General features: G+C 36.5%; 1 protein-coding gene across 1 annotated transcript in view; it reads left to right on the top strand.

The window, feature by feature from the left end:
- The window catches only part of OLA1 (Obg like ATPase 1), an 84469-nt gene that overhangs the window by 16751 nt on the left and 41477 nt on the right, over nucleotides 1–26241 (top strand). The window contains exon 5 of the mRNA XM_072341744.1: nucleotides 18325–18500. Coding sequence (XP_072197845.1) covers nucleotides 18325–18500 — 176 coding nt within the window. The remainder of the gene's footprint in view (nucleotides 1–18324; nucleotides 18501–26241) is intronic.

The following is a 26241-nucleotide window of genomic DNA, read 5'->3' as shown; positions in this document are numbered from 1 at the left end:
GTATGCAGCTATTGACTACTGTTTAACATGACATGTCCCTTTCGCCTTGAACAATCTTTGGAAAAGGTGTTTTTTTTGTGTCCTGTTCTTGTCTGCCACCCTCTCCATTCCCTTTCTCTTCTCCATTTTGGAAGGCTTTTCGCATGCATTTTTTTCTAAACAAGTAGATATCAATATGTATTAGGCTTCAGTGTATGTGTGTGTGTATAAATATATATTATATATATATATAGGTAGCATATGAATGGTACGTAGTGATATTGTGACTGATCTGGACTGCAGGAGATATTTAGTTCCATAGGAACGCTTTTTGTCATTATTAGAGTAGTTATTGTTTGCATGCTTTAAAATAAAATCCCAAATCAAACCTCAATTTTGGTAATATGCCTTTTTCCCCTTGTGCCTCCACTGTACTAATGACTGTACAGATAATTACTAAACAACCTTTCACTGAAGATACCTCATCTGTGACATCTATTCCTCTGTATTTTTTTTTCTTTTACATGTCTTTGTATCTAGAACTGAAAAGGAAGAATTTGTGTGTGCTTAGGTTTATGATTTCCTCATTTTAAGCTGTTTTCCGTGTTGTGAAGCAGATATTCAGTGCTGTAGAAATACATGGGAAGGTACTGTGTCCTCCTCGAAGTCTGTGGGCTCAAGTAAGAAGTAATTTTTAAAACTATATTTTAATTTTCAAATAAATTTTTTGTTATTTAATAGTTGGGTGAAGTTAGTGTAGATTTTTATATGCTAGTTTTTCTAATATGCCTGTCTTGTTCTTGGTGCAAGGAGTCTGTACTGGTTACAAATAGGAAAAAGTCTCTGATACTTGATGTTGAGTTTCTTAAAATGAGATAGTGTGATTTGGGCTGGCTTCCTGTTTTACTCATTAAAGCTCTTACTGATAGACTGGGGAAAGAGACACAATGGTATTTTGAGATCATCTCTCAATCTACAAACAAAAATGAAAGTAGCATACAGCTGAGTAACAATTACAGGACTGTTCCAGCAATAACTCCCATGGTGGGACACAAGAAAGTTGTATACACAACCTGAAGCCTAGCTGAGCACATAAGAAATGCAACTATGCTGTAATAGGTTTTCTTTTCCCAATTGGTGGCTCTGAAATGGATGTGATTATTTCAATGTTTGCATTTCATCATTATGTTTAAACTGATAAATCTTTAACAATAATTTTACTGAGGTGAGATTTCTTGCATCTTCATTTTAAGCTGCTAGCTAGATAACTGATTTATGCTCCGATCTTTTCTCATGTTTTCCACTTGTTGTTCTTGGAATATATGTGTAAGCAAGCATGAGGAGGGAACAAAAGTGACTTTTTCTTTTTAAAGTCCCGTCATGTCCTTTCCAAGGATGTGATTCTTTTATTTTGTCATATGATATTTGTGATTGAAATTCAGTGAATTGCATTCAAGTTCTGCTCATTGGGAATAAAGATGGCTAGGTCTGAGCCTAAAGTGATCAGTATTGTGTTTATAAAAACAAAAAACAGACAACCTCCCCTTTCCCTTATTGATTACTGAATGACTTCAATACCTGTGCCATAGAAAAGGAGTAATTTAATTCATCATTTACAAATACACATTCTTGTTGTGTGAAAAGAGAGAATGTTTCCTGGTAGTTGATTTGTCCTGTACTGAAACAAAATAACACCTCTATACTTGCTTAAATCAAATTGTTTTTCTTCTCTGTGTTTTCACTTTGAGTGGTTTTGAGTATTAATGGCATGCAATTGCGTTCTGTGAGTAAATAATTGGAGACGTTTGTTACGTGTGTATATTTTCTTTTATACAGAAGCTTTTAACATCTCACTGTTATTCACAGGAGCTGGAAAGGACTGTGTGAGTGCGTGGTGGGGTGCAGGTGCCCCTCCAGCACAGTGTGCCAGGCAGCTTGTCAAGCATCTTGCTTGCTGATCCTCAGCAGGATTTTAGTTATTAGCACAAGGAAAGAACATCCAAAGTTATGTTATAATATGGTTTTAATGAAACCTTCTGGCAGGCGCTTCAGAAGATAGGTGCATCATTGTTCTGACCTTCCTGACTGACAGGCTGTGCGGCCAGAAATATTTCACAGCTACTCGTAGGCTTGCTGTAGTGGGAAATGTTCGTGCTCTGTGTTGAATGAGGGCAACCAGCCTGGTCCAGGAGCATGGTGACAGTCAGTGGGGTCTGGACAGGATTTTGTATATCAGCAGTGTTATTTCCTAGGGTGGTGTTAGTATTTTATTCTAGAGTAAGGAAAATGCGGCAGTTTGTTTGCAAACTTGGTTAGAGATGTAAAGACCTCTTTACTGGAAAGGTTTCTTTTTGACTGCTGCTGCTTTGAGAAACAGAAATGTCAAATTTGGTGGAATTTAATACTTTGATCCCCAGTTTAGCACAGAAAAACTTCTCATCTCACTTGAAAACCAGTGCAGGTTTATTTATTTATTTCTGTTTTAAGCTTAGGTTTTGGAACAAATGGCTGTTCTTTGTTTTAGAATGAGTGTAATTATGTAGAAGTTCATTATTTCTGCATTATGCGAGTGCTGCATGGAAATATTTCCATGTAACTAGAATGAAATATTCAGCATGTTTAAAAAGAAAGAGCCTTTTGGAAGCCTTTGGTAAGGGAAAAATTACTCCCGTGATGCAGTTTGAATGCATAAATCAGTCTCATATGTACAGTATGCCCCTAGTTTTGATTTCGTGATGGAGTGAGCAGACAAGGAAGCAGGACATGTGCATGTCAGCGTGAGGAGGAATGCAGATGGGGAGCGAGGCAGCATTTCCCTGGAATGTAAATGGCTCTAAAGGCCCCTCCTAGGAGGGGATATTGTACGTAATATTACCAGCCAAGTAGTGCTGAGAGCTGAAAACCAGTAACTGAAAGCACATTGTGAAGAAACAGACAATTTTAGTAACTCAGAAAACATCTTTAAGGTTAATAATTGACAAATGACAAAGAAAATTATGTTGTTAATAGGGTTCTGATTTTTTTTTTTTTTCATCAGAATCAAAAGCCCAGTCAAAGCTAATCCATCTTTGCTTCACTCAACCTGCTTTTTCTTAAATGTACTGCCTATCAGATTCTGTAAAGCAAAGGAGTTTATATTTGTATGTACTAGTAAATAAATGATGGAATAGAAGCTTAACAGTCTTACAGCACTCTGGGAGTTGCTGTTTTTTGCAGTGAATGTCTCTTAAAGCTTCAGAAAATGATTTCATAGAAGCAAAGTACTTGAAAAATCAGTGTTGAGTAAACACTAGCTTGTTGGTGATGAAACGTGGCCTCTTTTCATACCATTGCAGCAGCTATACTTCCCCCCTCCCTTTTTTTTATGTGGGAAAGTCTTCTGTTGATTTATAGTGGATTTCTAACCTTGAAGTTTCTCTGAGATTTTTGTAAGCTAAGAACTTCAGGGTTTTCCTGCCAAGCAAAAGTGAAAGAATCCAAGATGGGTAACATTTACTTTCTGTATTACGTTGTATTAGGTGATACCAAATGTTTTTTATTCCTCATCAAATTTAGGATAGAATGTTTCATTATGTAATGTAGGTATGGTATTCTTTGTCAGGATTGGAAATCATGGAAAAAAATAAGCAGTGAGGTTCATCTTTGTGCCAAAGTTAAACTGGTTAGAAGTTGTAAGGTTGCTGAAACATTGGACATGTAAGAGATCTTTTCCATCAGGTTCTTCTATCTATCAAGTGAAGTGGCGTGGTGATGTAGTCTGCTAGGACAGGACAGTTACCTGCCCTGTGGCTCGCTCCTTACTCCAAAGAGGGCTCTCTTTGCCATAGTTAAGAACACAGGCAACAAGGGGCACAAAACCCATGAGCTGACAGTGGTGTTTGAAACAGTGCTGGGGCTGCCGGTAGCAGTAGTGTCAGAAGTGGTTGTGCGTGTTCTTAAATGTTCTGTATGCCTTCCTCATATCTTTTGGCTGGCATTTGTTTGCTTTTTTTGTCAGCTTGTTTTCATCTAATGTAAAGAAAAATCAGTGCTGTAATTCAGCAGTTTCTGTTTAGAGAGTCTACGAGTTAGAAACCCTAAAGCTCGACTACATATTGCCCACATCCAAACTAAATTGTACATGATAGCATTTAGCTTGTGAAGGGGAAAAACAAGAAAAAGCAAGGAACCTTGTTAAAGTAATTGGATGAAGATTTTAGTGTAGATTTAAGTGTTGATGAAAGAGGACATCCTAGAAATTGCAGAATAAGAAAGGACTGCTCGAAGTTTGAGTGTGGTGATCAGTGTGGAGCTTTACTTTTGGAGAATTTATTACAAAGCCAGATTGTTTAGAGACAGAGAATTTTCATTCTGCCCAAGGTAATTTTTAGGTTTATTTTATCAAGAGAATAAAACTAGTATCAAGCCAGACCTCGAACGAAAGATGCTGCACGCTGGAGCTAGCAACCAACACAGTATTCTTCAGTGCCTTTTCTGATGGACTTTAGGAGTTTATGTCATAGCCTGTTTTTAAAAGAAGAAAAACAAAAAAAAGTTGGTAGGGGTGATGTTTTAGCAGTGTTCAGGTGAAGAAGAACATACTGGTATTGATTATTTCTCGTTCTGAAATGTTTAGATTTCAGGTGCATCTTTTTTTAATCAGATAGGCAGTGTTTTCAGGTATGTGCTTCCTTGTGCAAAAGGACAGTTTCTGTTGTACTGCCTAACTTTATTGTTGCACAATACAGACATGACATCTGCATGTAGAGACCTGCAGGCCTTAAGGATTTTGAACAATCCTTCATGTAAGTACTGCTTTTGGCTTTCAAAACTAAAACCTGTAGATGGATGTGCATACCGTTGGCTGGCTTATAGCTATTAAGAATGCTGGTGAGATGGGGGCTCTGCTGTCTATCGGGTGGTGCCCATGTCTTGGGGCCTATGCACTGTCCTGCTTCTGTCTGGCAGCCCCCAAATGCCGGTGGCTGTGTGCCAAACTTTATGGAATGCCTGACCCTTTTATTACTAACCATCAACGAATTCACGGTTCAATGTATATCCATTTAGTAATCATGAAGTTACAGTGGAAGTTAATGCACCTTTATATGTCCTGTAATTGGAAAGATTTTAATGTTAAATAAAAAAGAAAAATAATGAGACAAGTATACATAGAAACAGTTGAATAGTGGTAGGATGCAAATAGAAAGTTAAAAATCAGAAGGGATTATCATGTGAAAGTACCAATGCGTGCATTTTTAGTTGTTTTTTTTTTTTTTTAAGTGCTACTGTTAACATGTACTATGAGATAGGATGTAATAAATAGGAGTTGGGTTTAAAAAGAGCAAGGAAAGGGAATTTCTGCTGTTTTTGAATTGTGATTTAACTGCAAAACATAAAACAATTATCTGACAAAGTGTGCAGCTGAGGTGATGCTCACTGCCAAGCAGAGCACTCAGGAGGACACGGCATGTGTCTTGGCAGCTGTCTCCTTGCTGAAGCCCATGATGGCACGGCTGCAGCTAGGCCTGTGCTCTGCTGCTTGGCCTGCCAGGAGCCCAGCACATGCTGGTGGTGGCTGAATATGTCTCAATGCCATGATAATAGCAGAAGTTCCTGCTGAACCTCTGCATAAATGAGGATATAATGTAAGAGGTTAGATGTTTGCAAATGCTGAGCCCTGTTTAGGGGTGCAACTATCTGCAGTAGCAGTACTTGTCCTACGTGAACCGTGTGGTGAAAGGGAGGTGCCTAAACCACTTACCTAACCATACATCCCTTAGCTGGGTATTTTTAATCGACAAAATACTGCAATTTCAGAATGCTTAGTTGAGGTTTTTAACATTGTCGACAAAAAGGTTTGTAGCAAACTGTTTTTTATGCTGCTGTACTTTATAACATCTTTGTCTTTTTCTATCATTAAGAAAAGTGTTTCTGTAATGTTAATTAGCTAGTAACTGCTGTTTTCGGTGTGCTTTAATTACCGTATGTTGCTTGATTATATGTTATGAAATAAACTTAAGGTTATCCTAGATTGTTAAATGGTGAGCTAATATGGAACTACTGTGCTTAAGGTGAGGTTTTTTGGGTATGGCGGTAGGGATATTGGGAGGAGGAGTAGCTGGAGAAATGCAGCCTCATTCTTGAGTATTTGTAGACAATTTTAAGAATTGCCTCCTCAATTTTAAAATTACTATTTACAAGAAATATCTGGTAAAATACTTTGAATCATAATTGTGCATAATCATAAGAAAGATTGTAAAGAGGTAACTCTTGGTTGATTTACGCGTGTGTTACTAATAGGCATCCTTTTCTGACAGTCTAATTGTACAATCCAAGATACTTATCATTTACCATCACTTAAGAATTTTGTTAAAATGCTCCTGTTAGATTATGTTTAGTAATAGGTACATTACAAGTGGATGAATTACGGATGTGTACTTCTGACAGTGCATCTGAGTAGCACTGCAGTGATAGCTGTACTTTTTAATGCGTAAATTTTTAAACAACTTTGTGTTCCTAGGCGGTTTTACATTCAGTTTCTGATAGAACAGTGAAGCCTGTACTTAAATATTGGGATGTTTGTTCAACAGTTATTATTAAAAATAACAAAACTTTATAGATGTGTTAAAGCTTCTGATAAGGTACGTTTGAGTTTTTTACATATTAAAATGAAGAAGCTGAAAAACAGTTTTTGAGCAGAATTTTTAGTATTGTTAAATTTGTTCTATAACTACTTTATCTCCTGTAGGAAGTTATTTAATTTCTATATTTAATTTCTATAACTCATCCAATTCTGAAAACCACTATGAATTTCAGTGTTGTTCATGTGTAATATTTTTCGCGTGCTTTAATCTCTGCTCTTTGCAGACAGAGGTGTTTTAAATACTCAGAGCTTTTCCCCCCTCATTTCTTTCTCACATTGCAAGAATAGAATCAGTAGTTGTTTCCATTAATTGTACACAGAATAAGCAGCCTACAGTTTTAGCTGATGTCTGACTTCTTCATTTTCTTCTCTATATCTGAAATTTTACTTTATTCCTAGTCAGATTTTGTGCTTATGTTAACATCCCTTCAGCCTAATAAAATGTGGCATTTTTAGTGCTGTAAGAAAGGATAGGAGTTGTGGATGCTGTCTCAGCTAACTAACTGCTTAGGAACTCTGAATTTGCACTTATTTGATCTTAGAAAATAATAGAATTAAGTGTTCTTACCTCCACAAATACTGTAAGGGAAATTAACAACTATGTTAGACTTTATTTTACTGTTTATCGAAGCTCTAGTGGTCTATTATATAAGTGAGTCCTTATGCTACTTATTTTAAGAGTGACACTCATTTCCATAGTTGTTGTCTTAAGTCTCACTGTCAAGCCATTAAATAGTGATTAAAATCTATCTATATATTATTGTTTACCAACTAAACTTACTGCAGATCTTTTTAAATACTATTGGTGACAGTTCTAATATGGAAAGCTGTAAGTCTCTTGAATTCTGTAGCCACTAGATATCTTCTGTCTGGGTATTTAGTGATTTTTATTTATTTTTTTTTTTCAGTTTTAAGCATTTTAATACTGTGTACTTTGCTGACAATGTAGTTGCAAGAATAAGGTATTTCTAGAGTTAACTTTACAGGGTTGCTTTAGGGGGTGGGACAGAGCATCTTTTATCATAACGAAAAGAAAGAAATTTTAGAAACTGCTGTTACTAAGATGATGGAGTATAACTGAGATTTTAAAACATTTGGTTTTGCTTCCGATCTAAGGTTGATTTAAAAAAATATAAGTGAATAAGACCGGACTTCAAGTGAAAAGATTTAAAGCTGCTGTATCCCTAATAGCACTTGATTATTTCAGTGACCGACTGAAACATTTAAGTGACAGAAAATGTTTCTTTGAACAGAGGGAATTGGGTTTGGGAATTGGGAACAGGGAGGGGAAAAAATAAACTTTCTATCATCCTCTGATTATGATTATCAAACTGAGCTTTGTTTCAAGATCTTAACTGAAGCTATGCTTTCATAATTTAATTGATATTTATTTTCTCAGACTTAGCTGATTTGATTTTGTTAGAAGGTGTCTGTAACAAACTGGATCCATCAATAAGTAACTTACAGCGTTATTGTACTCAGTCGTGAGAAGTTTAATTGCAGTTTGCTTCCATCATTTTTTGTGACAGCTGTTGAAAATAATGTGATAAGATTGGAGTTATAGTGACTTTAGGAAGCAGATATTTGTTCAAAAGCAGTCGGGGAGTGCAAAGATCCATGCCAATATTCAGAATTCATATTTCCCTTGAATGGAAGGTTGTGATAAAATGGTACATGGTGTGTTTTCATTGCCTGTTGAAAGACTTTCATGCAGTTAAAATAAGCATTTTGATGGTGGTTGAATTAAGAGTTTTTGTCAGTCTCTTCTCATCATGGATGATTAGACTAAAACGTCTGCTTGTCTTGACTTGAGATCACCACAGCTTCAGATAACATGCTTTGTGATTGAAGGTCGAAATATTTTGAATTCTAATAGGCTGCCAGATGAATTGCTTGAAATAGACTGTAAAATTTCAAGGCTTCCTTTTCCATCTGCTGTGAAAAGAACCATTGGGAATGGTTGAGCTTGATGATCATAGAATTACGGGATGGTGATTCTAAAACCCTCAAAGGGAAGTTGCTATGGAGATCTAGTTCCAAACTGTGAAATGATTCACCTCTGAAAGGCTTCAGGGTCTGAGAAGCTGAACACATCATTGTTCAGGTGGTCATTGGTTAGGAAATTGCTGGTGCCTGTGTAATCAGCACTCCTGTGGTAGTTAACGATCTAAAAAGGTTTGTTCTGAATGATGTGGGACAACAGCAATGTGCATAAGATGGCTTCTCTCAATCATAGTTTGCTCAGCCTGGTGCTTGTAAAAATACAGTGAGCTAAATGGCAGAGAAATGAACTGCTTCGTTGAGGAAGTCTTTTAAAAACAACATTTTTTCCTCTGATGGGTTTGACATTTGAAGTAAAAGGAGAAGAAGCATTTCAGCTTAAAAAGCGGTAGTTAGATGTTGCAGAAGTACCACGTTTATATATTTATTTTGCAGGGAACAGAATGGTGGGGCTGTGTACTTGTGTTTGTTTGCACATTAAAGAAACAGTACTGTTGGAAAGGGGAGATTTCTACCAGTTTGCACCTCAGGAGCGTAATGAAGTAGCCTCAATATGCTGATATTTCTCCTGTCCTGTTTTCGGGCCTATCAACAGTTCTGCTTAAACATCTGCAGAAAAGAAGTGGCACCCCCTATGTCCAGAATTAAAATTAATCAAAGCATATGTTTTCCTTCATAGTTTTTAACTTACGTGAGGCTCTTCAGGATAGTATAAAGAAATGAACATAAACTACTTGCCATATACATGAATAGAGCAATGTAATAGCGAACCATTGCTAAAATCTGTGAGCTGGTTCTTAAATTACCAAACAACTTAAAAGTACACAAGTATTTAAAGTGCTTTTTCAAGAAAGGCAAAAGGATGTGCTCAGTGTACAAGTAATTACTGTCTAGAGTTATAAGTACCTCATTCTATGTAAAATATGTTTGACTATATGAGATTCAGGTAGTAAGAGAAATTTCTATTTTGTTCATTGCAGATCTGTTCAGTATCATCTCTTGTCATAGGTTCTCTTAATGGAATTCTGTAAAGGCAATGCCACTGGCTACTAGATGGTGCCAGATAGTTACAGAACAACTGAAATGTTCCACAACGTAGATGTCATTGAAATAAAGGCTTGCTAGGAAGAAAAGCAAATCCTTGAGTGTTCAGGATTTCTTCTCAGAAATAACGTATAAAAAAGTGAGTTCTTCACTTTCCATGGATTAAGTCTATACAAGTAGCATGCTTAGTTTTGGTGAAAAGTAATCACTGCACATGAAAAATACTATATGAAGAACAAAGAGTCTCTGAAACAGCTAATACATATTTTTTTTTGTTGTTGTTGTTTTCAATTCTGTTAATACAAAGTAGGTGAGCAGAACTCTGAAGATTTAAATTGCTTTACAGTAGAGAAATTTGAATGAAGGTTACGTTGTGTATTATGTTCTGAATGTGGACTGGAATGACCAGAAGGGAGGTTGTATGATAAAGCACATTTTTGTATAGTAAACTTACTGATAAACTTTTTGTTTTTTGAATGGCACTGGTCAAACAATTTTTGCTTGCTTAAGTCTTCATCAGCTGTCACTTTTGTTATAATTTAATTGGCCTTTCCACAGGTTATGTTTATTCGTCTTTCCTTCCACTGTGTACAGACAGAGATCCTCAAAGGATAAAGATCCAGATACATAGAGCAAGGCTTTATGTCAGCATGTCATAAATTGAGATTGTAACTCCTTATGAATACTGTTCTTAAAAAACAAACAAACAGCTACTCTGTTTATAGACGAGTCGTTGTTTGCCTACAGGTTGCCTGTTTCACTGTGCTAAACTGTAATTTTTTGATAGCATTTTGTAAGGCCCTGCATGAAAGTTTGATGCTTTTGTAGTACTCTTGTTTTAATGTAACAACAGTATAATTTTAAGTTTTGGATTGTTTGGGAACTGCTTAGATAACTAAGCTCTCATGGCTGAAAATTTTGCCTTACTGAGTTTCGTCTGGGTATTTATGTAACTTAAGGTTACTTCAAACATTTTAGAAGCGAAGTTGCTTCATTTGAAATAATTTTTCAGTAATTCTTTATACTTTTCACCGTGGGTTCCAGGAGGTTTGTAATTTCATGTTCTGTGCTGAACTGAGCTGATAATTCTCTATTCATTATGTTACAAAAAGTAATAACACTCCAACATGTTGAGGACTGCAGAACTGCCTGGACTTTGCTCTGTTAAGGATCCAAAGTGCTTCAGTAGGAGTCGTGGTAACAGCTATGCAGTGCTGTACCAGACACAAGAGGAACTTGAAGGCTTGAGTGTTTTTAGGTATCTGCATGATTAGTTAAAAAAGAAAAAAAAAAAACAGTCTGTGACCCAAATGAACTGCCTGTGTGTAAGCAGAATATATGTCTGGTCATTTGAGGGTAACAAAGTGTTGTCCTGTGGGTTTCTGCTGATGGTTGCTAGTTGGTGTTAGTGACTTTCCAAATAACGTTGTCTTAAATGTGCAATTGTTAGTAATTAGATTTTGTTACGGTGACTCCCAGGAATTCCAGTTCAGCCTGACTCTCTAGAGATTGGCACATTCATACAGAGAAGTCCTAAGAGGCTGACCTTCAGTCAGAAAAAGTGCATAAAATGTATCATGGAGGTGATGGTGGTGAGGGTAATATGAATGTGCACTTAGGAACCATTTTCTGTACACTGTAGATGCCATCAAATCACAAATATGTGAATTGCAGTCTGTTCTAGAGTAGAAACATTGTCTTCTGTGAAATGTCTGGAAATGTGGCTCCCAGAGGTGTATAAGAAGCTGTCCGAAGGTTTGTATTGTGGGAATGCTGAGTAGGGATGGTAATGCTGTGGAGACTCTCCCTTGTTGCTGTTTATTTCTTTTCAAGACTAACTCACAGAGAAATTTGTCAATCATTAGAATGTAAAAAATGAAATGTTGCTGAACTCAGGATGACAAGAGCACTCAGCAAACATTAGCATTCTTCAGTCTTTCTGGTTTTTGGAAATTTTGCAGTGATCCAGGCTGGATTCCAGGCTTCCCTTGTTGTTCCAATTAACACAGTTGTGTTTTGAAAAAATGTGAACTGAGTCTATTTTTTCCTATGGAATCCTCTAAATTTGTGTGGTGTAACATCTATCTCACAGTTTTACTTCGAGCGCTGCCCTTCGTAGAATCTTATGGCAATGAATCCATGCAAATTACTGCTTGATGCGATCCTGAACAAAGTATCTTGCAAGTTGTTTGTCCCAAACACTACTTGGTGGACAGTGCAGTGAATTGTATTTCAAATATGTGATCAAGGGCAATAAGAGCGAGCCCTCTGCAAATGGAGGCACAAAGGGCTCAAAGATTATTCCTTCAGCTTTCAAATAATGTTCTTTACCCAGTGTGGCCAAGTTGATAGCAAATCTCAGCAGGTAGAAGGTTTTGCCTGTGGAGTGTTGACTACATCCCAGTGGTGCCAGGATGAAAGAGCAATGGCAGGTAAACACATTTTACATCAGAAATAAATCACTAATATTTGTTGCAGGTTTCCAAGGATATGGCCTCTGGAACAGTTTTTATAGATAAGCTCAGTGGAACTACTTTCTTGGTAACAACTTTTCCCTGTTAAAGTTGCTTCCACTAGGAACCAAATTGTGGTTTCCTCTGTTAACTTACATATTCTTAAGTGAATTGCTTTGCTTCAGGTTTTCCTCTGGAGGTTGTAATTCTCATCCATGATTTGGTGAAGTACCTACTTGACAAGTACTTTTTATGCAAATATAAATGCTTTGTGTGCTCAAGAAGTTGATACTACAGTCATTTATAATCCTGTGTTGCTGCTACACGCTTTCATTGTGTGTGTGTGTGTGTGTCTGTGCAGGAATAGACTTGCCTTTTTTTGTTAGATACTCCCGATAGACTTGATACTGAAAGGTTTGCTATTCAACTGTGCTTTCAGACTTTTGGGGAGGGCGTCTAGCTTAGCACCTCCTTGACTGGTGTAGTATTAGGGCTCAACAGGGGAAATGTAGCAACTCGTCTTTTGTAAGGGTAAGTAGTGAATTTAAGTCCTAATACTGCACCAGCCGAGAGAGTCCAAAGCAGCTGCTTTTACCATCCCATGTCTGTACAGACATATGGTGTGCATAAAATATAACCCCGTGTTCAAAGTAATTAATGCTATGACTAATATTCTGAACTGTTTTTCTCTTACTGGAAATCATCTAAACTTGAGAATAAAAACAAGTGTTTTTAATGGGAATTAAAACCTATTCTTGTTTTTCTGCAATGCAGGTAAAACAAAATAATTATTGCTACAGTGACTGCTTGCATTTTAAATACATTTATACATATTATTTTTTACAAAAATCTAGTTAACTTTAAAATATGTAAGTTTTCTTGTCATTTAGGGTTCTGTGAAGCTGATCATCAAGAGGGTTGCAAATCATTGGTGGTTTCTATTTTCAGAGTTCCACATCCCAGAGTAATTTGCTTTAATTTCACCCAATTTAACCTATACTTCACACCATCACCATTCAGCTTTAATAGCTATGTTCTATGCATAAGAAAAGCAGATAAATGTCCACAATTAGTCTGTGAGTGATTACAACTAGTTAGGGCTTTATGAAGACAAAACTTAAAGCGCTGTGGTGCAAAACAAAGCCACAAAAGATGTCTGAAAAAATTCTTTCTTCAGAAGTCAAGGTTTACTACAGCTTTTTATTTAATGTTTTTTTTTGTAGTTGATTTTGCTTATGTTGACGACGTAGGCAGGTGCATCTTCTTCAACTGAAAATTGCCCTGCATAAGGAATATTGGGTTTGTGTTACAGGTGATTAATTTTACTTGAAATTAGCTTGCAAGGGAAAACATGCTAAACCTACTTTATTTGTTGGTTCTTTATTAATGCTTGTTGCATTTAAGAATCCGTAAATTGTGTTGACTCTGACAGTGTTCTTTTGCCCTTGTAATTGTGAGTACGCAGGGTAAAATGTATCATCAACAATATTTAAAAATGTTAAATATACCTTGGCTAGAAATGTTTTTGTTTTTTTTTTGTTGTTTTAACCATTTAAATCTTCATACCATCAAGGATAATGCCAGACAAGATTAAGTAGAGTTGTTGTTTACAACTTTGTTTTTGACATTTGTGATCTTGTTTTGTTTGATAGCTCAAACAAATATTCTGCTTCTAAGCCTCCACTCAAGGTATTCTGTTTTGTTTCATTTTGTTCGCTCCACAATTCCTACCCCAGTGAATGGCCAATAGGTATCACTGCTCATTTATTTCAGGGCTTATAACAGGGTACATATCCATATTGTGATGTATGCTCTGTGATGAGCAACTCTTTTTGATAATAGTCATTGAATGTATATTTGCAAGGAAGGGCAAGTATCAATTATTCTCTCGATCTGGTTTTTGGTGGTGTTATTAAACATTCTTTTATAGCTTACTGGAGGAAAAAAAAAAAAGCTGGCTGTTACCCTAAATGCTGATGGGAGTTTCAGCTTGTGATGCAGTTCAGATTCTGACCAAGTTATAAATATCCCTCTTAATTATAACATAGCATAAACCAATGCAGTTACCTGCCTTTCACAGATGAATAGGAGACACCAAAATGCTGTTATGTGGAGCTTAATATTCGCCAAATATTTTGTTTTAAGGATGAGAGTAATTAAATAAATGAAGCAACTGACATATCAAGTATAAATTAATCTTGGAGATATTAATTAATTTCCATAATTGCAATTAGGGCTGGAATCGGATCTGTCTTGTATCATTTTGATTTGCACTTTAGCAGCTTGCGGCAGATAGGAACAACAAAGTTCAGACCATGGGCAGCTTCGTTTTTGCGTCAAACTAGTTTGATATATGCTATATCATAAAACTTTCAGTCCAATCAGCAACTACATTTAAATACTGCAAATTGTGGCAGCAAAACAATAATTCTGCTGATTAGCCCCTTTCCATTTCTTGTAAGTGAGCTGTTTATGCTGTTGAGTACCTTTTGAAAAAAGAAAAAGCCAAAACAGCCTTGATTAGTCAAGGAGTAATTGGATGACTTGATTTTAGCAAGAGAATGAATTGGTTGATGATAGCCTGTAACTAAGTGTAGTGGTTCTGTTCAGATGAATACATAACATACAGTCATCAGATCTTGACAGGTATAACATAAGCAATGCAAAAATCTTGGGAGGCTGAGAGGTAAATTTTGTCAAAGAATTTTGAAGCTGATTCTTGAAAGAAATGGAAAAAATCGTGCATGCCATTAGATGATGCTGTTGAAAATGTGACTGTTATTACTTCTGAGATGTATACATATTTATCTGTTATTACTTTTGCATGTGAAGAAGAGATGGTGCAGCCTGGGGCCTCACTGCTGCCAGTACCTGGCAGATAGTCGGACCCTATGCCTTGCCAGTACAAAACCAGTCTGGCTTCCATATCTCCAGGCAGTCATCCTGTTTTCCCAGCCTTAATTGTTCTTTGTCACTTGGAACCAAAGCACGAAATCAACTGTCACTGCGTTACTTCTTTAACACGTCTTTAATACTAGGAGGGAAAAAATAGTCGTACATCTGAACACCTGTAAATAGGTGTCATCACTAACTGCATACTCCAAAGAGGCCTGCCCATGCAAAGCTCCTTGGCTGTTAGGAAAGGGTTTGCACTTCTTGATGGCATTGTGGGCCAGTCAGCCCAAATAAAACAGCTGGGGATAAATCCCTGCAACTGAGGAATCCTTTACTCAGAGGGGATTTCCAAGCTCTCCACTTCTAGTAACTTTGTAGTTAAGCTTAATATAGTCCTGTGTAAAATCCTTGCATTGTTTGGGTAGCGGTTTCTGTGTGCTGCTAAAATATTATGGGCATTTATCACAGGAGACTTGCTTACAGCAAGCTTCATGTTTTCAACTCTATGGGCCTTGTTCTTTCACACCAAAGGAAGTGGAAGGGGTCTGCCTTTCAAGCTCAAACACAAATCCATTGGTATTTTCTGGGGATAAATTGCAAAACGGCTGCTTGCTAGGATAACTGGAGAAAGAGGCGAGTATCTTCAACTTTATTTGAAAGGCTGGTAAACCTTTAATAAAAATACACTTCTGGTGGTACACATTAGACACTGGAGAGCTCATAATCTGTTCCACAAATTACTGATTATGGTTTCCCATGTACCTTCCTATGTGGCTGTATGCTTAGCTTTAATCAATACCCTGTTCTTACTCACATAGTTCAGACTTTCCAGAATTGCTTCCTCCCACGCTGCCCACTCTGCCCTTCTCATTGTGAATGCACTGGAGAACAAGATCATTGTCATTTTGGGATTGTTAGTTTTCTTCCTCTCAAAGGTTTCAATCAGGGCTTTTAGTTTTTGTCTGAGATGTTTCTTTTGGAACTTTCTTGAGCAAACCTGTTTTATGCACTTACTTTTTCCTACCTCTAAGGTAAATGGATTCCTTTTCTTTGTGGAAGACAGTACTGGCATTTCCCAGAGAGCATAAAACTGTTTGAAGCAGATTTATATTCCTAGCTGCTGTTTTTTGCTTTGGAAAGCAGCTCCCATAAAACCTAAATAATCCATCTGCCTTTTATTTTTATGTTTAAAATATGGAATCTTGAGGCATAGAGCTTTTCTCCTAACTTGAACAGAGTGGGATTTATTTATTTATTTATTTATTTTAAACCACTAAATGCAGTAGGAAGATGTGAACAACTTGAAAATGTGTTATTTAGATGGCAGTGTAGACTTTTTTCTTAATACAAGGATGAAAGGTAAACTTTTACCTTTTTTAGCCAGCTAGATACACTTTATCTGTTGAGAAAGCTGGGCTGGTAGAAGAGCTCTTTATCTGTACGATTACATCTTATTTAGCTTTTTTTATTCAGTAATTTCCTTGTAAATCTAAACAGATCTGTAGAATGATGTTTTCTTCTGTTTGTGCACCCAGACATCCCATGTCCTGTTGCTGACTTCTGTGCACAAATAGGGTTTATGGAAGATGACTATTATGTGCTTTTTTCTTAGCTGCTTTGTACTGGTATGAGTTAGTGTGACAGGCTTTCATTTGACAGAGCAGCCTGTTCTCCCATCACAGCCAGCCTCAGGATTGCATCTGTTGCAGAGGTGCTTTTCTTTGTACCAGGGTACTCTGGGATCATTCTAGGAGAGTGACAGCTGATGGGCAAGGAGGGAGCTTCCCCTCACTGCTGTTTTAAAGGCTTTTTGTGTATTTGTCTGAAAATGATTTTGATGTTTGACTGCCAGCAACGTTTTAAACCTGTGTATCGTCTGTTTTGCTGTTGCTAAAACCACTGCTTTCACTAAGTTGGAAAGAAAATCAAAGTTTAAGATGTGTGTGACAATGAAGAATCTCAGCTGCCTGTCAGTTAAGAAGTTGTTTGTAGTTTAGCTTTTTTTCCTATCTTATAGTTAGTACAAAAATTGCTTTTTTTTTTTCTTTTCAGAAAAACTGTTTATTTTCATTTGGTAATACTTAAAGTTCTCGTAATGACTTATTTCTGAGACATATTTAATGTTATGGGTTAGGTGCACAAATACTCTGAAAATAGTTCAAGGAATGAGTAATAACTGTTCATATTTTTATTTTAAAAATATTTATTGCTGTTTTTTCATGCTTTTTATCCGATAATTTAAACCCTAGTTGAATTATGTTGCCACGTTGTCTTCAGAAGGGCATGAAGTCAGCACACATGCTTCAGTAATATCTGGTTGTTTTACCCTTATGTTTCCAGTTGGCAATTTGAAATTATGGCTTCAACTGCACTTTAAATATGTGATAATAGCATGTGTTTCTAATAAGGGCCAGCACCATTTTGTTCAGATAGTGTGAATGGTTGTCACTCATATATGACAAATGCACCTTCATCTGCTTCTTTGATGGCCCCCTAAAAACCATACCCTCAAATCAGGCCGATGAAATTAGCTGCTGTGTAAATTGTGTGTCTGAGTGGTTCATTATCTAATCACCGTCAGAACCACAGTGATAAAGTAGATTGAAACAGGGAAGAGGTCTGCCAGATGATTTCAGGCCTTTTTTTTTTTTTTTTTTTTTTTCCTCCACCAAACCCCGTTTCCCTTGGAAACACTAAGAGTCATTCAGAACTTCAGAATTCTTTGTCTAGAACTTCTTTTTTTCCTAATGCATTAAATTGGTTAGCCAGTGAGGGCTGCCAGGATGATTTGTAAGGTTTTCTCTCCACCAGCCATTTACTGTACATGCTAAAATGTTCTACAATTTTGAATTTGGCTTCTGTGTTTGTTACTGGTAGGTAAGATACCATTAGATACAGTGATACCAGTTTTCAAAAAAGTGCTTTAATCTGTTCATATTAGAAAAAAATCTTAAAGATGGCTTAATCATAGACTCCTAGAATGGCTTAGGTTGAAAGGGAACTTAAAGATAATGTAGTTCCAACTCCCCTGCTGTGGGCAGCATTGCCAGCCACTAGATGAGGCTGCCCAGAGCCCCATCCAGCCAGTCCATAAGTGCTCTCCTGAAATGGCAAAATGCTGTGCTTTGTATCTATGTGTATAAATCTTTGCATTTGGGAGTTTATGCATAAATCAGCAATCTAAAACTGTATGATATAAAATATTGCCTATAATGTCACTAAAACAGACTGCTGGCTTGACTTACGTCGCAAACTCTTGTGATTCTTGATGGCCTATTTTAAATTGTCTCTTGTTGGCTTAGTATGTATTTATATTTTCTCCTGTTTTAGGAGCATTTGAAGATGATGATATCACTCATGTGGAAGGAAGTGTAGATCCTGTTCGAGACATTGAAATAATACACGAGGAACTTAGACTTAAAGATGAAGAACTGATCACTCAGAGTATAGACAAGCTAGAAAAAGTAGCTGTGAGAGGAGGAGACAAAAAGTTGAAACCCGAATACGTGAGTACAAAAGTAGATAATTTATTACTGTCTGCACTGAATTCAAATTTTTGTGTTGTTGGATTTTGCTAATGATTTCCCACATGCATAATACAGAACTCTACTGCTATTTTTGTGTCTTTTAGTGTAAGTAAGTATTGAATTTTCTTGAAAGCTTAAGATTCCAATTAGAAAAGTCACTGGAATAGAAGAAAATGGCTAAGGTTGGAAGGGACCTTAAAGCAAGCCCCCTGCAAAGATGGGATGACATGGGGAAGGAAGGTTTGTCATTTTAAAAATTAACTGTAATTTTCTTGCTGACAGGTTTATTATATTAGAGTTGCCAGTGCTTCATCAAACTTAGATCAGGGGTTCAGTCATAATTCAAAGTCCAGCAGTCACTTCCAAATTACTCTTACTATTAAGTAACATGGCTGGTACCAATATTTCTGGTGTCACTACCAAGTGAATATACCTTCTTGATCTGGTTGTGTTTTGTGTTTTTTGTGCGTGTTAAATGAAGACTGCTAGTTGAAGTTCATTTTTGAATGTAGTTTCAGAAAGCTATTTAAATGAGCTCAATTATCACAGGGTAACAGTGGTGGTTTTTTTCTTTGTAGGTTAGGAATATATAATAATTATCAGCTTCAAGTATATTTTTGCAAATGATTATTTTTCTGCCACTTGACTTTTTAGTCAGCTACAATTTGTCAGTAGTCTAGTTATTAATTTTACTTTATTTCATGAATCTTCTAAAGATATTTCTGGTGGCATGTAAAGCATGTTCTCTAATTACTACAACAGCATATCAATAGGAGAACACGCTATTTATGCTTGGTAATTATGAAATAAAAAATACTGGTTTATCCTGTATCTTTTTAGATAGCAATTAACAACAACAAAAAAATTGTCACATCACTGTGTTGGTATTTTAGTTTATTAATATTGCAGTGCATTATATATATTTTATTTATTTATTTATTTTTGCCCTAGCTAGTGTTGAGCATAGGGTAGGATCTGAACTCGAATATCCCTCTCTATGTTGCAGCGATCAAAAGCACTTCCTTGGTAGTTTCTGTTGGTGGAAAAACTAGTCTTTGTCTGGCTTTAGAAGTATTCTACTCCTTGATTAGTGTAAGCGAGAAAGAACAGCTAACATTGGACAATTTGAAATCTAGCATAAAAGCCCAGAGAGAGAATCCCTTTGTGTCACCTGACACATCAACCCAGTGCATGGGTAGTGATTTTTGTCTTTCATATACGGTTGCATCTGCTTAGAGGAAGAGTGCAGCTTATGCCTACAGTTTCAAATAGCATCTTGTGTTTTTAAATTCATCTTAGAGACAAGCAAAAATCTTGTCCACTGCAAATTCCAAGTTTGAACAGCGGCTGTATTTTGCTTTAGGATGAGAAGATGAAAATAAGGTAGGCATAATGCTGTTCTGTCCAAGTCGGTGAGCTCCTTGCTTACTTCCTTGTGCAGTCACCTCTGGAAAAAGCCTGTTTCTCACAATGGAAACATTTTGGTCTAGATTTTAAGTGTGCTTTTCTGAATAATTCTTTCTATGCTAAGGAAGAATTCAACGGGTTTTGTTTTTTTTTTGATGGCAGGAAGAAGTAATCAAAGTGCATTTGACCATTAAGAATTTTATCGTGTAACCGTAGTGGATAGGTACAGTTACTGCTGCATAGCAGACTCCTATTTTTACTCATTTTATAGCTACAGGAAGTTGGCGTGTGCTTGAAAACAGAAAACAACAGATTTTTCTAAAATGAAGATAGACAGTAAATGAAAATCTCAAATCTAGAAATGCAATTTAAATCAATTAGAACTGTAACATCTCCATTATTTAGTTGATCTCTACTTAGTTTTTGTTTCTTACCCTTTTCTTTGCCTCTCCCTTCAATCTCCTAACCATTATTTAATTCGTAGTTCAGCTGTCAAAGTGACTTTGTCGTCTTGTGTTTGTAATTTAGACTTCCTGTCATTCCTTGGGGGGGTTTAGTCTTTCTTTGTGAACACAAGCACAGAAAACGCAAGGTTTTGAAGTTGCATTGCTCTGCCAGTTCTAACCTCAGTAACAGCTGTTACACTTGGCCAGTTTCAGCTGAGTTTGTCAACAACAATAGAGGTTTCAAAGGTATTAAATTCTTTTGTTTCATGGAAATGGGTGGCTGAACAGAAGGGAGAGGCGCAAATAAAATGCTTCTGTGAAGACAAAGGCTGCAAGTAGGAACTCTGCTCTCTAGAGTCACCAGAGAATCTTCCCAGGGAAGTGCCATGGAGCATCAGGTCTTTTGAGTCCTGCTGATCTTGGATCTCCTCCTTCGGCTTCCTTTGTGACTTAGATTCTTGAATTGTAAGGTGGGCAGTAGACCTTAGTAAAATGGACGTTTTTAGGGTAAAAGTCTGTGAAAGATCTGCTTGGTTGATTTTCTTTTTCTGATAGATCAATCCTTAGGCCTGATCATGCATTTTCCACCAATAGACTTGTGCAGTTGTAAGATTATAACAGCATGTCTCTGACTTTTGCATCTACTGGATGAGTTCACTTAGATTTTCAGTTACTGGGTTGTGATTAGCTCTTCTACAGCTTTTCTTGTCTTTTTTTCCTTTACTGTTTTGCACTGCAGAGAAGGCCTGTGCTTACGCTTATATACTGTCCTGAAGAACTAACTGCAGTTAATGACGTCCTTGTGGTTTCTTCTCACTATTTGTGTGATTGGTGGGGAAAAAAAGAAAACACCTATAACAGGCAAAACAGTTAAAGATTACGCCTCTCTGCAGCAAATAACCCAGTGTAAGGTCTTTGCAAGTATCAGAAAGGAGGTTACAGCAAGGAAAGGTGTCTGTCACTTTTCTCAGGTGACAGCGGATATGACACAAGGAAGTGGTCTGAATTTGTGCCAGGGGAGATTTAGATTGGAATATTGTGGATGCCCCGTCCTTGGAGGTGTTCAAGGCCAGGTTGGATGGGACCCTGGGCAACCTGATCTAGTAAATGTGTATGTTTAGTGGCCCTGCTAGGCAGGAGGGTTGGAACTACATGATCCTTGAGGTCCCTTCCAACCTGGGTCATTCTGTGATTCTGTGTGATTCTGAGATTAGGAAGAATTTATTTATGGCAAGGACTGCCTATGGTAGTGGTGGAGTCCCTATCCCTGGTGATGTAGAAGAGAAGTGTAGACATGGCACTGTGGGACGTGATTTTAGTGGCAGAACTTGGTAGCTGAGGTTTATGGTTGGACTTGATGATCTGGAAGGTCTTTTCCAACTTGTGTATTTTGTGCTTCCTCTTTCTAGGGCAGAAAAGTAATTGAGACAGCAGTGTAGAGTGGATTAAGGGCTTTTTTTCTAACAGTTTGCCTCCTTAAATTAGGAAAGAATGGAAATGAGAATTTCTTCAGAGTTTTAACTGAGGGGTGTTTTGAAAGTTCTGTTTCATTGAAATAAAAACACTGAAAGCTTTCTTAATTGTATCGCTTTCAGACCCTCTACTTGCTTTCTTACCCCAGTTGAACAGAAACATCTAGCACTTGATTTGTATTTTTCATTTCTATTCGCTTTTTTAGAACACACTGAGATCTATTGAGGAAAAAACACTGTATAAAATTAGGGAAAGAAGGTGAGGGAAGAAAAGAAATAGCATTGATCTTAGTTGAGCTTTTTTTTCCTGTAGTTGTTTGCTGAATGTAACAATAAGCATAATATGAAAGCTGTGGAAATGTTACTGATTTTAGAGACTGTAATCTCCATGTGACCTATGTAAACTTATTGCTGCCATTGAAGGGGATTTCAGTATATGCTTCGTAAAACTTAATTGGAAGTAGAAGTTGTTCTTTTTATGTCATAAATATGAATTGTCTGTTTTATCAGTAAGCCTCCACAGCTGTAACTCCATAGTTTGAAATCTGTAAAAGCTACAGGGAGGAAAACAAAAACACAAAGCACTTGTCTGTCTGTATCGGCCAGGAATTCTTATATCAGATTTTTGTTTGATTACCTGCTTTCTAACACCTGTGCTCAGACTTGTTAATTATCATTTTTTCTTCACGTAAGCCCATGTTACATGCAGCTGGTAAGTTCACCTTTGTGCGATGACCTGGCTTTGCTATTGAATACAGTGTTAACTGCTAGCGCTGTCTCTCACGGAATTGATTTCTCAATCCCCTGTCAGCAGAAATAAAGTAGCCAACTGCTGTTAAGGAGCCATCAATGAAATCATTTTCAAGTTCTACTTAAAAATCAATGACACAATATGGTCCAAGATCAGCAACATGTACTGTTGACACGGGCTTGGAATAGTTTCCTTTACACTGTCACGGAAGTATCACATTTTTTGTGTTTTGCAAGTGTTCTCAGTCTACTCAGAAATGATTGCCTGCTTTTACTAAGAATACTGTTCTTTCAGACTCAATGTATCTTTATGTAATATTTTGACTATGACCTTCTAACAAGATGTTGTAGAACAAAAATATCCCTGATATGTGTGTACTACTGTAGCATGAATATAACTTCAGAAAGCAATGAGTAGCTTTGATTTTATCTTTTTGGTACTGGTATCTGCAGAGAGATGAGAAAAGTTGAATTAAACTTCATTGTTGTTAGCTTATTCATCTGTCATTTTGGGTATCAGGAGATTTCAAAGGAAAATTGAGGTATCTTTTATATTTATAGATCTCATTTTAAATATATATTTATATATGTGTATATATATGATTTATGGGATTTTCAGTCCTGGAGATGGAGATCTTTAAGTTAATACAATATAATACAGTTAAGTGAACATTATTACAGGATTCTCTTCCATTACCCTTCCTGCATGATTCAATTCTAGTCCTTAGAGATTGACCCACTGCAATTGATAGCTATTCATTCATCCCTTTGTTAGTGCTCCAAATCTTGAATTCCAGCTCAGAATAATTTGTAGTGGTAATGGTATTGTGATTTATATATCTGACCACAAGAATATTATTTATAGTTCAGTTCACACAGACTGTTGACTTCAGTGATACGAAGGCAAAATCTTTAGGTCAGTATCAGTGCCTGCAGTGTTTGAGCTTCCAATTTTCAGTTGAAAGGCAGCTTTTACAATAGGTCAGTATCAATGTCTGCTGCATTTGAACTTCCAGTTTTCAGTTCAAAGGATGCTTTTGTAAGTTCTGCAAGACGTCTGAATTCTGTTGCTGAAGTGTGTCAACTTGAAAATCAGGTTAGTTTTCCAAACTGAATGCAATTTTTAAGACCAGTAATTGCAGTTATGAAAATAAAGATGGGTTTCTATGTCATTATATCAGTACCATTTAATGCAGAAGAACTGCATCAAGCTTTGCTTTGTTATTGCAGTAGATGATGAATTAATTGGTGCGATGACCATAACCACAGTGTGGAAATATCCATAAGCACATATGTATCTATGTAATCTATGACCTTTCCTTCCCTCCTCCTTTCCATTTAATATCTTGGTCTCGTCCTTATAATACAGGAGCAGTTCCAAAGACGGTTTCGTTCATTTAAAATTACTAATAGTACCTGGGAGATGAATCACAAACAGTAGAGGGATGGTAGATTCTGTTGCTTCTCATTACCGATATACTAGATGAAAACAGGGTTTAAGTCTTCCCTTCCTTCAATGTTCTGATGAATGGGATTGTGCTGAGCAGAATTTGCTGACCTCGTACTGCCAGCGCTTACCAGAGTTCTCACGGATGGATGAACTCTTATTTCATCTAACTGATGATGTCAGTTGGGAATTTTCACCTTTCTTTCATTCCAAGTTGAAGATAAATACAGTGGTGAATTGGATTTCTTTTTGTCAGTTGCTTTCGTCTCCTTTTGTGAGGGAAGTTTGAGAGGTCAGTTTGTTCCACTGGAAAAAGAAGGAAAGGAAGATTGTACTTGTACATTATTGACACACTTTTTTGCCAATGACTTGTTACAATTAGTAACTTAAATGTTAAATCATTGGGAATCGAGAAAATATTTATATTCTTAATGCATGTAATTATGCCTAAAATCTTCAGTGGACCATTTGCTGTGCTTAATGTGGTATTTAGAGGAAATTAAAGTTCATTCTGAAGAACATTATGAATGTAACAGGAATATATTCATGGCAGATGTTTGTGAATTAATTGGTAGTAAAGCCTGAGGTAGAATCACATAATGTGTAAATACATGTTTGGATTTCTTTGGGAATTATCAGTAGACAAAGGGAAGTCACCGCTTACTTTCTATCACGGCTGATCTTTCCTATGTAGATTTGAACAGTGAATAGAATAATTACTTTTGCAAAGAGTGTCTCTCTGGGTATGTCCAGATCAAGCTACAGCTATAGTCTTTAAATAGACAGTACATATGGCAAAACATCTCTTCATCTGAATAATCGTATTCTGAAAAATATGCCTTTCTCAGTTGGCTTTATTTACTTCTTGGACAAGTATTCTCACACAGAATTCCTTGGAAATGAGGATATGTGTAGACAAATGCAGTTAAGAAATGCTTAGTCAATTTGTGTCAAAGATGTATCATTTTGATTTTCAGTTCACGTTCCTTTTCTGAGTTTCTAAACTGAGAGAAATAATCACTTGAAGATGAACTATTTTTTGTATTCATGTATGCTTAATTTTCTTCTAGAATCTAGGACTGAATATATCTTTTTGTTGTTTCGTTTTTTTTGTTAGTGTATTATGCATTTAAACCTGTAAAGCTGGCCAACGCAGGAGAATTTGAGGTTTATTAACATGAGTTATGTTGTCTGGAATGCTTTTAGAATGTTTTTAGTGTAAGTACCTGCAGTGGTTCACAAACATTTCTGACACCTAGCTCTGAGTAAAACTTATACCATGTACAGCTTGTACTGGCTCTGTTAGGATATATTGAATAGAAGAAAGGATAATACACTTGTCCTAAATCCATTACTTCTCCCATTGTGTTTTTATTAAAGTCAGTGAGCAAGGGAATTCTAAGAGATTAGACATTGTTTTGTACCTCAGAGGAGCTCCAGTTGATGCAGTATCTGACTTGTTTTATTCCTTGCACCCAGCTGCTACAGCTTATTTAACAGCTTAACACACTTGGAAAATGTGATCTTGTCTTATAAACTTGAAATTTTGTTGTAATTGTCCTTTAGAAGTACAGCTGTTTCAAAACTGCTTTCATCATAAATTCTTATTTTATCACTTTAGTCTCTCTTGTACATTACTGGAAAGACTCTGAGGAAAGTACTGAGATAAGGTTATGCCAGGTAGAGCTGAAAGAGGTTTCCCCAGGAAAGCCGTGAACAGAAGGACTGTGGTTACCTGACTGTGGTTATATCATTGTGTTAATGAGGAAATGTTAAATGTTGAGTGGTGTGGGTGCAATAAATTGTTTTTGGAGCAGCACAGCTTAACTAGCTAGGAATACTCTTTACTCTCTGCAGACATGTATAATTTGTCTATGTGTCTGAAAAAACACCTTGGCTATTTTGAAAGATGGAATCATAGTAACGATCTGGTTTGTCTTTAATGTTGATAAATAAAACATGTTTTAAAATATGCTTTTATTCTGTATTTGTCAAGCTTCAACTTTTCAGCCACATGTTTTCAGTGTTGGTGCTTTTTGAGGCTTTTGTTAATTATTTATATATATAAAATGCAGTGAATATAGGAAAGTAAGATTTAAGCACAACTAGGTCTTCATGTATAAGTACTTGTTCAAAACCTTCTATGCCTTTTCTCTAACCTTTTATTGTTTAGTATTTAATCAGAAAGATGTAGAAGC

This window comes from Excalfactoria chinensis, chromosome 7, assembly GCF_039878825.1.
Source record: "Excalfactoria chinensis isolate bCotChi1 chromosome 7, bCotChi1.hap2, whole genome shotgun sequence".
Taxonomy (NCBI): domain Eukaryota; kingdom Metazoa; phylum Chordata; class Aves; order Galliformes; family Phasianidae; genus Excalfactoria; species Excalfactoria chinensis.
Note: the sequence above shows the minus strand (reverse complement) of the source record. Positions and strands in the feature narration are given on the sequence as shown.